General features: G+C 36.8%; 1 protein-coding gene across 6 annotated transcripts in view; it reads right to left on the reverse strand.

Moving 5' to 3' along the window:
* Nucleotides 1-10276, reverse strand: part of PTPN20 (protein tyrosine phosphatase non-receptor type 20) — a 39574-nt gene extending 29298 nt beyond the window's left edge. Inside the window, exons 1-3 of one of the 6 annotated variants that reach the window (XM_007478578.2) lie at nucleotides 10176-10276; nucleotides 9780-9883; nucleotides 4878-4978 (exon numbers count right to left, since the gene is read on the reverse strand). In XM_007478578.2, coding sequence (XP_007478640.1) covers nucleotides 4878-4978; nucleotides 9780-9791 — 113 coding nt within the window. In that variant the 5' untranslated portion in view covers nucleotides 9792-9883; nucleotides 10176-10276. Of the gene's footprint in view, nucleotides 1-4877; nucleotides 4979-8399; nucleotides 8463-9779; nucleotides 9884-10052 lie in introns of those variants that run through there. The other 5 variants (XM_007478579.3, XM_007478580.3, XM_056800666.1 and 2 more) reach the window with 5 other exon arrangements.
* Between the last annotated feature and the right edge of the window lie 4998 nt (nucleotides 10277-15274).

The following is a 15274-nucleotide window of genomic DNA, read 5'->3' on the forward strand; positions in this document are numbered from 1 at the left end:
CACAAACTAATGAGAAAAACAGAAATATACATTTAAGATAATAACTAACACCACAAGTTTCATGTACCCTGAAATTCCCTTATGTGATCACTATCTGTTGTCACTGCATCTTTCCCTCTGCTTTGTAATGTCCAACTTCCTTCTTCATCTGCACCATGATCTCTTTAATCCCTGTACCCCTCAGTTCTTTCTCAGGTCATCATCCAATCCGCTGGTTAGAATCTCCTCCCTTCCCCATCTTGACCCATTGGTGTGTGATTTCAATTCTAAACTAGGCTCTTTGAGTCCTTCATCCTTTTATCTTATCCAGACCTTGTCCTTTCAAGCCTCAGATTTGTATTACTCTCACTATCTGATGCCTGGCTACTATTCATGTGTTGGTAAAGCTGAAAAGAAAAACACAAAACAATGTTGATTGAATCCATTACAAATTCATGTTATACTATCTCAGCTGGATCCTCATGACAACAAGGTGATCCTTTTACACCTCTCTGATTCACTATCCTATCCACCACACTGACTTTTCCAAACTTACACATCTTTGCTCAAGCTTTCATGATTCCCTCTCCCCTCTCCCTCACAGATGAAAATCTTGTCTCATATTTTACTGAAAAAAATTAAGATCATTCATTGAACATTCCCTTTTGAAAAAAAATGCTTCAAATCAAAATTAGAGAAATGCAATTTAAAACAACTCTGAAACACCACCTCACACCTATCAGATTAGCTAACATGATCAAAAAGGAAAATGATAAAAAATGTTGGAGGGGATGTGGGAAAATTGGGATGCTAATATACTGTTGGTAGAAGTGTAAACTGACAACCATTCTGGAGAGCAACATGAAAATAGGCCCAAAGGACCATAAAACTATGCATACCCTTTGACTAAGCAATATAACAATTAGGAATGTATCTCAAAGAGATCAGAGATAAGGGGAAAGTACCTGTGTATAACAAAATATTTTAGCCACTCTCTTTGTAGTGTCAAAAAAACTGAGAGGTTGTCCATCACTTGTGGGATGGATGAACAAGTTGTGGTATATGGTTATAATGAAAGCCATAAGAAATGATGAACAGGATGAGTTCAGAAAAACCTAGAAAGGCTTCCATGAATTGATACAAAGTGAAGTAAGCAGAACCAGGAAAACAATGTATATAGTAGCAAAAATAGTATACAATGATCAGTTGTGAAAATAAGCCATTATTAGCAAAGTAAATTTCCAAATAGTCAAAAGAGACTCAGATTGAAAATACTATTTATAGCCAAAGAAGGAACACTTGGAGTCTGAGTACAGATCAAAACATGCCATCTTCCACTTTATTTCCTTTATGAGTCTCTTACTGTATGTGTAATTGTTTCTTCTGTCATGACAAGAACAATATGAAGATATACATTGCATGAAAGGATAAGCATATCCTATATCAGACTATTTACCATCTCAGTGGGGTGGAGGAGGGTGAGGAAGGAGAAAATATGAATCCTGAAATGTTATTATCCCCACTATATGTACATTCCATCCCATCTTCTGCAACAGATTGCCTCCTTTATATCCCTACTTACTAATATTCAATCACTACCTGTCTACTGACTACTTCCTTACTGCCTATGTCTCCCCATTCTCAATTTTTTCACTTATTCTTTTAATTTCATCTAGTTTTTATCCCATATCCTGACTTCCTTTTGTAGTCTTGAGAAAACTGTATATAATTCTACTTCCTCTTTCATTGTCTTTTTAAGTTTTTCAGGTATGCCTTCTGACCTCATTCTGTAGAGCATCCTCTTCTCTTTAATATTCTTGTATTCTATTTTAATATTCTTTAGGTTTTCATGAGACTACTCTCTGTTTTCTTTCTTTCTTCCTTCTGACTTTTTCTTGGTCTCTGCTCCTAGATCAAAGTCTCAATTATACCCACTAACTGTGGGTTCTCCCCAAAGCAGTATTTTGCATCTTCTTTTCTTTTACCTTTCTGTAGTTTTACTTGGTGATCTCATCAGCTCCCATTTATTCAAGGATCATCTCTATATTTATGGTTTCCTTATCTTTTTGTCCAGCCTTAACCTGTATCCTAACCTCCAATTTTACATTTCCATCTCCCTATTAGATCTTTTCAAATAGATGTCTGATAGGCAATTAAATTCAATATGTACAAAATAGCATAATCTTTCCCCAAAAAAGCTCTCTTCCCTTCCTGACTTTTGTATTACTGACAAGGACACTATCATCCTATCAGTTATCCAGACACTCCACCTAGATATCATCCTTGACTCCTCATTCCCATATCCTGCATCCAATCATTCCCTAAGTCCTACCAATTGTCTCTTTTATATATCTCTTTTGTATGGTCCCTTCTCCTCTAACATTACCAACACCCTAGTCTAGGCCCTCATCACCTTCTCCTGTACTACTGAAATAGCCTTCTGGTTGGCATCTCAGCCTCAAATCTCTCCCAGCTCCAGTGCATCTTCTATTCAGCTGTCAAATTGATCTTTCTAAAGCACATATCTATGTCAACCTCTTGTTGAATAAACTGTGGTGGTTTCCTATTATCTCAAGGATGAAATAAAAAATCACTTGTTTAACATTGAAAAGTCTTCATAACCTGAATCTCTCCTACTTTTCCATTTTTCCCATACCTTAATCCTCTCCACTTCTTCTGCTATCTGCTTACACTGGTCTCCTTACTATTCCCTGCACAAGAGATGCTATTTCCCAACTCTTAGGCATTTTCCCTAGCTGCCCCCATTGCTGTAATGTACTCCTTCCTCATCCTGTCTCCTGAATTCTTTAAAATCCAAGGTAAATATCTCACTTTCTACAAAAAGCTTTTCCTGATTCCCTTTTAGTACTATTATTTCCTTTCCTCTAATGATTATTACTAATTTTTCCTGTATATTTCTCATTTGTATATAATTGTTTTTATATTTTATCCCTCATCAGAGAATTCATTGAGAGAAGGGATAAGGTATTTTCTTCCTTTCTTTGTGTCCCTAGAGCATAGGAGGTGCTTAATAAATGCTTGTGAACTGATAAGCTACAGTAATTCCTAAATAAAATGGACAATGGTATAGCAGAGTAGGAAGAATACTGGCTTAGTGTCAGTAGAGAGCTCCATTCTAACTCTGTATCAGAGATTTATTTGCTTTATGATCCTAAACAAGTTACTTAATATTTCTGAGTCTCACTTTCCACATCTGTAGAATCGGGATATGAGGGCAAAGCTTTGCAAGTTTTAAAGCAAAATAGAGATATGAGTCATTGAGTTAAAAGTGCTATGAGCATTTAAGAAAGATTAATGCATGTTCATCAGGTAAGATCTTCACTGACCTTGAAAGATAGGTAGATGGGAACAGGTGCTCAAGAATAGGGCATTGGGTGCAGGGAGAACAGTGTGGACAAAAGTATAAAAGTAAGAAAGTTCAGAAAGTGTTAGGGAGGTAGTGAGCAGATGGGTTAGGTTGGAGCAGAAGAGAAGTGATGGGAGTAAAGATGGAAAGATAGGCTGAAGTCAACCTGGGGGAAAAGCTAAAGAACAAGATAAGGAACTTAGACCTTTATCATATGGAATAGAGAACCACTGAAGGTCAGGCAACAAGGGAGAGAGGCAAAGATTATGCAATATAGAAATAAGTGAAATAAATCCAAATTCTCCCTAGTCATACACTCTTATCTTGTAACCTGGGCCCTGGGAACAATGGGTAATTTTTTTATCCACAAACTTGAATGGGAAAAATGCATCTTTATATTTCACAAATCTAAATTTAACTCAAGTTTATTATGTCCTGCAATTATGACATTCTAAGAAAGGGTAATAGGCTTTCCCAAAGTGCCAAAGGGCTTCATGGCACTCAAAAAATGAGGAACCCTAATCCAAAAATAGTGATCATTCCCTGAGAGCAAGTAGAACATTTCTGGAAGGTGAGTTAACATTTAGTCCATTAAGATAACATTTAGGTCAACAAAATAGTTGTTTAATTAATGATCTTTAAGTAAACCAAAAGAGTAAATGAAACTTTCAAATTATTCAAACCAGGCTTATTATAATGCTTCCTTCCACCATTTAATGGGGTTAGTGAAAATTATATAACAGTACCGTGGAGAAAAGATCATAGCAAGTAAGTGCTAATAGGACTAGAAGAGAGAATTTCATAAAATAATCCTTATGATCTGTTTAAAAAATCCAATGTACTCCATTGGTATTGAGGCAATGTCAGGAAATTTGGAAGGAAGGCTGCCATCAAGTTGGGCAGACCCCTTGTGGAGGATTTATGGGAGGGTGCAGAGAAGGGTCACACAGTCTCTGAGGGCATGAGTGGATTGCAATTGGCACTGGCAAAGGGAATAGCCACATCAGTGGGTTCCAAGATACAAAGCAGAAGTGTCAGTTTAAAATATTCTGCTTCTGGGATCACATTCTCTAAGCAATTTCCAGTCCACTTTTATTAAATGTCATAATATTCCAGGCATGACCCCACCACCACCAAATTCAGATCATTATGGCAATACTATTTAACATCCATGTCCCCAGCTGGAGGGATATATATATATATATATATATATATATATATATATATATATATATAAGTTCCAGGGCAAGGATTCTTAACCTGAGGTACACAAACTTCCAAGAGGGCCCATGGCTAGATCTTTCTCAGGGGGTCTATGAACTGGAATGGGGGAAAACATATCTTTATTTTTAACTAATCACTAAATGAAATTTAGCATTTCCTTCAATTATGATTTTTTAAAAAACAACATTATTCTGAGTGATTCATAGTCTTCTCCACAATGCCAAAGAGATCTATGACACAGAAAAGGTTAATAAACATTGCTCTAGGGGGGAAAGGATTAAAAAGTCACAAAACACACAAATGATACCTAATAGAATTCTTTTCAAGGAGATCCTCATAATCAATCCTAAATGAGGAACTCTGTCGACACAATTCCACCTTCTGTGAATTAACTTTAGTTTTAAAGACCTATGAACAAAAGATATCAATCAGAAATCATGGCAATGGTTTCAGCAAATGCATTTTTTATTAAACAGTGGATTCTCTACCCCCCTCTAATAACAGGACATAAATAATGAACTTGGGCATTTTTAAAACACAGTGTTAAAAAAAAAAGTCTCTCCCTCAAGTATGGCCCATGACTGCCCTCCCAACAGTCAAGTGAAATATTGTAGGCAATGAGAGCAGAACAAAAGCCTCTCAAGGTAGATGTCTATGTCCCTTCCTCTTAGAGAAGATGTAAACACCAGAATACTTTTCAAAGTATAACGGTAGTTATCAAATATATGTTGTTTTTAAGTGACCCTCAAACCTTCTGCATGGTTAAATTTAATGGCAAATTCATTAATAAAATGATCAGACAACTAATTAGCTGAATTCTGTTTGCCAGGTTTATGTGGAGATCCTTCTGGCTAGCTGGAATTCATTGCATTCAATTCATTTCAAGCATAATGTTGGAAAGTACTTTTCAAACTGTAAAACCCTACCTAAATGCTAGTTAGTAGTATAACCCAAGTTGGTTTATTGAAAGTTTAGAAGGTTTAAAAAAAATAAAATAAAACATGATTAACCAATTTGAAAGGACTCATTACTGTTAGTGGTCCTGCTTTTCACACTGTATTGATGATCCTTAACCAAGTCACCATTCCATACTATATCCTTCAAGCCTTAAAACAAGACACATGTGGCATAGGATTCGCTCTAACTTTATTAGGAAGATAAGGGCTCTAGATTAGCCAAACTCGGGCAAATCAGTTCAACTTCCTTGGTGCCTTGAATTGCTCCTCTCTGAAGTGATCTCATCTGTTACTCTAAATCAGCTCTAAATCATTGAGTTATGATTTTGAGTGTTTAAAAATGTTTTCATTAAACTTGGTTGGGGGACAGCTAGGTGGTACAGTGGATGGAGCACCTGACCTGGAGATGGGAGGTCCTGTGTTCAAGTGTGACCTGAGATACTTTTCTAGTTGTCTGACCCTGGGCAAGTCACTTAACTCTAATTGCTTAGTCCTTGCCACTCTTCTGTATTAGGATTAATACTAAGACAGAAGGTTAGGGGTTTGGGTTAGGAGAGATGCAGGCTGTAGTGACTTCCAAGTAGAGAATACATAGTGTGAAAACTCAATTCCTTTATTACTTATATTCTCTGAGTCGGTTAGGGATAGTAGATCATAAAATCATAGATGTAGAGTTAGAAAGACCCCCTAGTTCAACCCCTCATTTTATAGATGAGGGAACTGAGGCTGAGAAGGTGAATATATTTTCTCAGTCACACAAATAGTATGACTCTCTGATCCCCAATTCAGTACTTTTTTTGGTAGAGATATGATGCTATCTTGCCCAGGACCTCAGAGTTATTAGATTGTCTTAAGAGGTAAGACTTGAACCAAGGTCTTCCTGATTCCAAAGGCATTCTCTACCCATAACTCATCCCTACTCCCTACTCACTGAACAGATAGCATGATAAAAATTGGTTGGAAAATGTTTTCTTCTGACTATGACATTCATATGGTCATAAGCACTTTATTTTTCCAGAGAAAGTCAATATTCTCCCTCATTCTTGGCCAGAGAGATTGGAGCTGAAAGCAGGACCAATCAGAATGGAATGAACAAAGTAAAGCAGCCACACTGTGCTTGTGAAATCCAGAACAATGTGCCTTACCAGGCAATCCAAAGAGTACACTGCCTTCCATGCTTCACCGAGCCCAGAATGAACCCACATCTATTATGAATACTCATCAATTATGAGGATGAACACAAAAAGGATTTATTATACCCAGTGTGAAAGATACCTCTCATCTATAAAATAGCATCTGAAAAAAGCTATTAGATGAGCCCCAACTGCTAGCAAACACAAGGAGGGTTTTTTCCAAGGCAAAGGGAAGCCAGATACTACTGCCAGAGAGTAACCCCTTGTTGCAAAAGGAGCCAAGAAGATAGACACTTGACTGCCCTCCAGATGGAGATAGACAAGGGGGGAAAACCATTCTGTGAATGAACAACAGTGGCTGATTACACAACATGTGAGTGAAAATTGGATTCTGCCTTTTGATTAAAGCAAAGACCATCTGCAGGAACATTTGGGAGGGACTCCTTCCCAACTGGGGAGCAGTTGACACATACATAGTAGGGAAACTACTTACCTATAATTCATTTTCCCCAAAGCAAAAAGGATATACAGTATTATTCATGCATAAAGAACACGCAGGGATATTTCAGTTGTAAGCATAATAAATCTTGTTTGAAGAGTCCTGTTTGTTAGAAGAGTCATTACCCTGCTACCTTATTTTTAAATACAAAACTTCCACAATCCTCACCATCACCCCCACCCCCACTAAAAGGATGACTATCACTAAGCGATTGGGAAAATGTAATTTAGAGAATCATGATCCCAGATAGATTATTTTCCAGGGTGAGTGGTCTGAAGTGACCTATCCCATGATAATTGATCAATGATAATTGATCAATAATATTATTGATAAAATAATAATAATTTTAATGTCCCATATATGATATCAAAGTGTTCACAAAACCATTGGCAACCAACAAAGAATGAACTCTCAAGGGCAAATAAACAAAATGGCTCCCAGTATACTAATGTAGCTCCTAGGAAATAAGGAGCTGAGATGGGAAAGTAGGGTCACTTATACCCTACAAACCTGTTTTGCAGCATAGGTAAGCAATAATTAATTTCTAAATATTTATTTTCAGAATTTCTTGGAGTAAGAATGGCAGGAGCAATAGATAAAGTGACCCAATGCACAGAAAAGATGTAATGTTTTGTTATGAGGTTGTGTTTCCAGGAAACAAAAACAAACCAAGGGCAAGTCATTCATTTATAAATATATATATATTCTTTAAATGAAAAGACCCCGTGGAAATTCACATTGGAGGACACATTTAAAATCATACTTCAAAGGGTAACTGGATTACACTTGGCAATGGATTCAAAGTGTTCCAGGTGGTTGCTCTTCAAATTAAAGTCTAACTTGGGAGACCAAAATGACTCAGGCCAAATGAAATATGTCAGTGCCTTATGATTTGTGTAAAAATGCTGAGGCATAACAGGGAGAAATGGAATAAATCTATCAAAACATGGCTTTTCTGTACACTGTGTACACTAACAAATGATTTCAAGCAAAAAAAAAATTGATAGATTTTTCTGGCGTTTAATGGGAGAGAAAGGGATCTTCCCATGACACACCTGTGAAAGAAGTCACTATGAAGTTTGTGCTGCCTTAAGGCAGGAAGACTAGTAACTAATCTTTATGAAAGTCTCCAGTACTCACAAAGGAAGAACCTCAAGTCAACAGTTCTATTTAACTTCATAAAATTTAAGACAGTTGCTCTACAGCCTAAAGACAGCAGCTTAACTCTAAGAGTTACCAACCCAAAATTGCATCAGCAGGAGTCTTCAAACAAGCCATCTATGGAGGATCATTTCCGTATTTTTCTTTAAAGAAAATCAGAAGGTTGATAACTAGAAAACTAACAATTCAGTAAAATAACTTGTGAAACACAAATCAAAAGTGGACTACTTGTCTATATTTAAAGCCTTTCACCTTAAAATGTTCTGCTCTTCTAATAAATAATCTTTCAGAGAAAAGAAGGGGATGACCAGCATTGAACTAAAGGATAATATTCTTCGTTTTTTTGGTTTCCAAGAGTTTGAGGACCTCTTTTGAGGAAAGACCTATGATGTCATCAATGTAGGGGACTGTATACAGAGAAACTCCTCCCACTGGTAGAGATTACTTTCCCTTCTGTAACTTTTAGCCTTAGAGCAGGGATTCTTAACCTGAGGTCCATGAAGCCCTAAAAGAGTCAATAACTAGATTTCATTGTGTCTGTGAATATGGATGGGAGAAGAAAATAATCACGTGTTTGTTGGTTTACTTTCTAATGCTTTGTGATTTATCTTATATTTTTTTAGAAAAGTTATTAACTCATACAAATGTATAAAAGGACACTGTGAGGTTAAGTGACTTCCCTGTGCATGTGATTGGCACCTGTGCTTTTCAGAGAATGTATTGGTGGGAAAAGTTATCAATGACATCGCTCTATGCTAAAAACTGAATTTTTTAAAATGTTTTTTCCCTCTCTGTTCATCCCTAAAATAAGAAGTGAAGTCAGTTTCATCCTGGAGGTCTCAAAACTAAAAAATATATTGGAACACACCACAAAAGTCTATTTCAGTCTTGGTGTTCCTACCATGACCATGACTGTATCCCCATGGTCAAGCTAAGTGAAGGACCAAGGTAAGTGCTTAGTTTGCTCTGCACTCATCCCCTCAATCATTACATTTTCTTTAGCTTTAACATGAATTAGGAAGCTTCAAACTGACATCCTCCCCCTCTAAGGACAACTTCCTGTGTCTCTTTTTCATTTTTAACAGTAGAAAATTAAATAAAAGATACATATAAAGGCCACCTAATGTGTGTATATATATATACATATGCATATATATGTATATCTATATCTATAAGTAGACGTATAGATCTATAGAGATATTTCACTTATTAGAGCAAGTAAAATTAAAGTAAAATTGTTCTTTGGCTTTGAAAATAAAGAATATGAAAATATTTTACTTCTCCAAAGGCTTACTTAGTTTCATTTCATATGTGATGGGGGATTCAACACCAATTATGCTTAGGAGAGCAAAATACAAGTCTGTGAACACAGGGTTTTCTTGGGAGGCAGAGGTTTAGTCATTAACCAAGGCTGGCTCAAAATCCATCCCACGATGTCAACCCATATCTCAGAGTTTTACCTGACTGCCCATTGGGCTAGCTGTCTTGTCCTGACTTGGAGAAGGCAGAGTCCCCAGGGCCGTCAGGCTTCTGGTAACAGTGGTATCTACTGCATGCACCTTTCCTGAACAAAGAAAAGGAAAGAAATGATAAAAAACAGAAAGGTCTACTCAAAAGTCTGAACTGGGCCACTGTGATGAGAGCCTAGCTGTTTAAGGAGGTTTTCCCTCTTTATATTAGGGTCTTCCTTTCCTCATCTTCCAAGTTAGCATCTTCTCAAAGAAACATCTCACCCTCCTGTAAAGATCACTGTGGTAAAAACCATCCTACTTCTCAGATGGGGTCTAACAGCCACTTTACCAGATAATCTCTGGGGCACTGATACAGGTAATTATTCAAAACTTTCTACCAATGACCTTGAAATGAACAGCAACTGCCCCAAACCCCCCACAGCCAGAGTGAGAATTGGGCCACGCTGCCATGTTTGAGGGGGGCTCTCTCTCCCCTCCCCCTCCCCACTCACTAGATTCTAACTAATGCACATGTTCTCAACTGCCAAACTCTTCTGGAATCCCCCCCTCAGGACAAATTTGGTACTTTAGAAAAGGTTCATTTTGAAGACCTACGTAAGATGCTTCCAATTTGGGAAGCCCAGTCCTTGGACCAAGATTAGTTCAGCTATGTAAGATGCCCCACTTTACCCAAACCATTAGAAGTGATTATAGTTGATGGAGGGAGAGCTGAAAGATTCAGACATCCATCATCCTCAAAGTATGTTAAAATGTGTAACTTTGGCCTTAGGGGGATTGAAGATATAAAATGGCACATATGGCTCACTCCTCCATCTCTCTGAAGAAAGAAGTTTTATTCTAAAAGTACATTAATACTTTGTGCTAATTTTCACATAGGTTTGGAAAGATGTTTGCACATGATAGATAGATACATCCTCAGGAAATCAACTTGAAATAGTTTTTGTTCCTAATCAAAACAGAAGCCCAGGTATGGCCTTCTTATTCCAACTTTATATCAGAGCTGAGTTGAGGAAAACCTGAATGAACTCAGAAAGCTCATTCCTCCACAAATATTAATCCTTCAGATAATGCTTTCCTGTCAACATTGTTCTTCCAGCCCTCACCTAGTCTTCTCTGAGACTATTAGTTTGAATAGGACACCTAGATTCCATACTGAGACAGATTCTCCAAAAGTGAACCCTCTGCCCTTAATGGGAAGAATCAAATTTGTTCCCAAATCCTCCATATTCCTTTCCTGCAGATGCCCTTCCATGCCTATGAAAACGGACTCTTCCCTATCCTACCACATTATGCTTTGGGCTCACAATAGATCACACATTAGATTCTTCTCTTAATATATCTCACAATAGATCTTCTGCTTACCTCCAAATATTATAGCACAATTTCTTCCCCATAAAAGATTTAATTTTAGATCATTACAACATATCTACCAAGACAGATCTCCTCTCTTCCCTACCATCAAATTGGAAAAAAATGGAAATCAGCTTAGAGCTAGAAGGGAATTTTGAGGACATCTTGACCACTCCTTCTCCCATTTCACAGATGAGGAAACAAACTCAAAGAAAAGAAATTATGATCATGGTAATGGCCTTACTGGATATAAGGGGCAATGAGGACTTAAACCCCATTTCTTTGATTACAAACCACAAATTCTTTCCCTTATATAATGTTCTCCCCAAAAGATGGTTCATCAGCCCACCTTAAGGCTGAAACATTGAGACATCATATGTTGAGACTGTTTCCACCTCTTCCAGATTAAGGGAGACAAAACTCTGGATAGATTCCTGTTCTTTGTAGCTGACTTTCTCACCCCTGTTGGACAACCTTCCTCCATTCCTCCATCCTCATTTGTTATGAGAATAACACATTTTTTTCTCCATCAAAGGTATCCCCACCATACTAATACTCCTCTCTTCACATGTAACTTCTGCTTCCTCTCTAAATTTATAAATACTCATCTTTTTAGGGACTGGATAAATAATCTTATAGATTCTATTCTTGAAGTTGGGAATACCAATACACACAGCACATCCAAGGTTTTGCTCCCCAAATAGATACAATCTTAAGGGGATCCCTGGGATAAAAATGGTTATAGAAGAAGAACAATAGCATTTGTAGACTTATCAAAATTGCATGGAAGATCCAAAGAGGTGAAATCCAAGTGCAAGGGAGACAAAGATGAAAGAAATAACCAAATATTAAGGATGCTTGAAGAAAGAGAGCAGAACCTATTTCACAGACATGGATAAGAAAACTGTCTTTCCTATGATTAGAGTCCAAATATACCATCACTAGCATCAGGGACCTGAGACCTCTGAGACAGGAACATCCAAGAGAATAAGGATTGGGTCAAAGGAAGTCCTGAACTTTTAATATAATTACCTCCTCCCAGGGTATTTTAGCTAAAACCAGGCAGCTTGCCACATAGTTTGGCCATAGAAGACTTCCTCAGGGAAGTGAAGAACATAGGGGAGCACAATCACAGACACATACCTTGAAACAACTGAGAATCTCTTTATAATGATTTTTCACCTGCTTCTCCTGATCTGCTTCCTGTTAAAGGATGAAAGTTAATCAACCCTTAAATCGTGTTATAAGGGCCTGTTTTAGCAATATTAACCCAGAAAGCAGGAGTACTAACCCAGAGGGCATGAGTCTTCTCCTTTTTATCTACTAACTGTAAGTAATTCACAGGAGAGAGAAAGAAAGAGAGAAAGAGAGATGCCCTCATTAATGCTATTGGCATCAGATGCTGTGTCTTCCTTTCACATCTTAAATCTTGTATCTCCCTGATTAAAGGACATTGACCAAAATATCAGCACTGTTTTAGCAAGATTCTAGGCAGGCATCTCAAAAACAAAGGTTCTTGGACTTTTTTTGCATTGTCCCCCTTTGGCATAATGGTGAAGTTTACAGATCCCTCAGAAGAATGCTTTTAAATAATTTGAAGACGATAAAACTCAATTGTAAGCTAATAAAAAATTGATGATTTTTTCCCATTCAAGTTTACAGATGCTCTGAAATCTAAACTAGAGGCTCCTTAGGGGGGCTATTAACCACAGGATAAGAATCCGTGATCTAAGCACTTAAACAGGTTCTTAAAATAAACAGAAAAGGGGCTAGAGCTGGGCATGATTGAAACAACTAAATACAACATGGTACCATTCTGGGTGCCTTCCTCTGGAAACGCTCTAGTTTATCATTGTCCTTGCTAAATCATAATGCCTACAACTGAACCACAAAATACCTTAGTAAAATCTAACTGGGAAACTAACCTCTCTTTTTCTAGATATTATGTCTCTTTTAATGAAGCTTAAAATTGCCATAACATGATATAAGCTTATATTATAGTTCACTAAAATCTCCAAATTTTTTCTCAAATGAACTCTTGTCTTATCATGCTACCACCATTTTTATTTCCAAAGTCAGTTTTTGAAACCTCAAGTGTGAGACATTAGATTTATCTTTATCGTATTTGATTTATCCCAGTGTTTTGGCTGACAAGATCTTTGTAAATCCTGATTTTGTCATCCAGCCTGTTCACTGTGTCTCCCAATTTCATGCCATTTGCAAATTGTATAAGCTATATCAAGCTTTGCCTTTATCTAAAATACTGATAAAAATATCAACAAAAATGGATCGTGGGACACTCCACTAGATATTTCCTTCCTTATAATCATAGATCAATAGCTGAAAACTGTCTTAGTGATTATTTCCTTGATTTCCTTCATTCTGGATGCAGAAATTGAAACTGTGAATGGTTAAAGGATTATCCTAGGTCATCCAGGTAGGAGGAGAGTCAGAATTTGGAAGCAAGTCCTGGGAGTCCAAGGTGAATATTCTTCAACGATCTTCTCCTGGGCTCTAATGGCAATAGAGAAAGCAACTTCCTTCCCTCTAGGTGTTAGATCAAGAGTATAACACTCTCCAGATTAGAAAATATTGTTCTTTATAAGAGCCATTATATCTATTATGAGTCTGGATTTATAACACAAAGAGAGTGTGATGGAAAATAAAAAATCATATGTTAAGTACCTTGCACTCTTCCAAGGAAATTCACTGGAAAAACCCAAGAAAATTATTAATAACTAAAGAATGTTTGTATTCTCAGTCAGAAGAGTAGCTTTCTCCAGCAAACATGAAATGTTATATTCCCCCTCAAAACAGTCATTTAACCTTGCCATGAGAAAATATACATTCTCCTCGTTCACAAACACAAATCACATTTCTTGAAACTCCAGCTAAAATGTTCAAAGAGCTTCAGCTAGTTTCCGTATCTATACGTGAAACCTCATTCTTCAAGACAAAAAAAAGTCTGAGAAAGGGATTTTAGAGTTGGAAATATCACTGAGTATTATGCAGGTGAAGGATGTGAACTGTACATTTGAGATGACCTCTAAGTAGAAGCAATTCTGTACTTTTAAAGAAAAAACTCTTGGTGAAAAGAGCGTATTGTAAAATCCCTTTCCTGGCTTATCTTTCTTAATTTAAACTTGATGAAATACTCATATTTCATCTGTAAAGGAAAATCTGCTGGTTCATCTGACCTCTAGCATAAATCAACCTGCTTTCTCTAAGTTGTTGATAATTATAACTAATTTATTACCATATAGTAGAGATATTTAGTTGCCCAATGGATAGAGAATTGGGCTTAAAATTAGGAAGAACTAAGTTCATATCTGGTCTCAGACACTTTCTGTGTGACCCTGGGCAAAAGATTGTAATAGCACCTACAATGTAAAGTTAAGGATCAAATGAGATAATATTTATTTAAAAAATTTCACAAAAGTGCCTTGAACTCTTCAAAGGAAATTCTCAGGTACATAGTAGGTTCTCCATAAATACTAAGTCCCTTTTCTTTCCTTCCCCATATCAAAATAGAATTTAATGACTAAATGGACTTTTCACTCACAAAATATCAAGAAATCTCTTTAAATAATATCATAGACTTGACCTTGGAAGTCATCTAGTTCAACATCTCTTCCCTACCAAAATCTCTTTTACAGTCTCCTGGAGTTCAGTATCTCCCCTATCTTTACCTTGTAAATTCAACCTTCCTCCCAATATCACTCACTCTTTTGAGGGCATTACCTTTCATCACCCAGATTCATAACCTCAGAATCATCCTTGACTCTTTCTTTTCTCACCTTTTTCCCACCACATCCCTCCCCTTCTCTCAACCTATACAGTCACTACTCTCATTTTGACTATTATTTCTCACCTCTTAATAATATAAATAATAATAAAGCCTCTTAATAAGACTCCCCACTTCCAGTCTCTTGTTTCTCTATTCCATCCTCCATGTGACTTCCAAACTAAACTTCCTTAAGAACAACTCTGACCATTATACTATTTTTTTTATCATGGTCTTGGTTGACAGTCTAGTGAAGCCAATAGAAGAGTTCTCAGAAGAATATTTAAAGCCATAAAACAAAATGTGTAATATTAAAAGGCAATTATATCAGAATACAATTACCAAAATA

This window comes from Monodelphis domestica, chromosome 1 (genome assembly GCF_027887165.1).
Source record: "Monodelphis domestica isolate mMonDom1 chromosome 1, mMonDom1.pri, whole genome shotgun sequence".
In the NCBI taxonomy this organism is placed as follows: Eukaryota; Metazoa; Chordata; class Mammalia; order Didelphimorphia; family Didelphidae; genus Monodelphis; species Monodelphis domestica.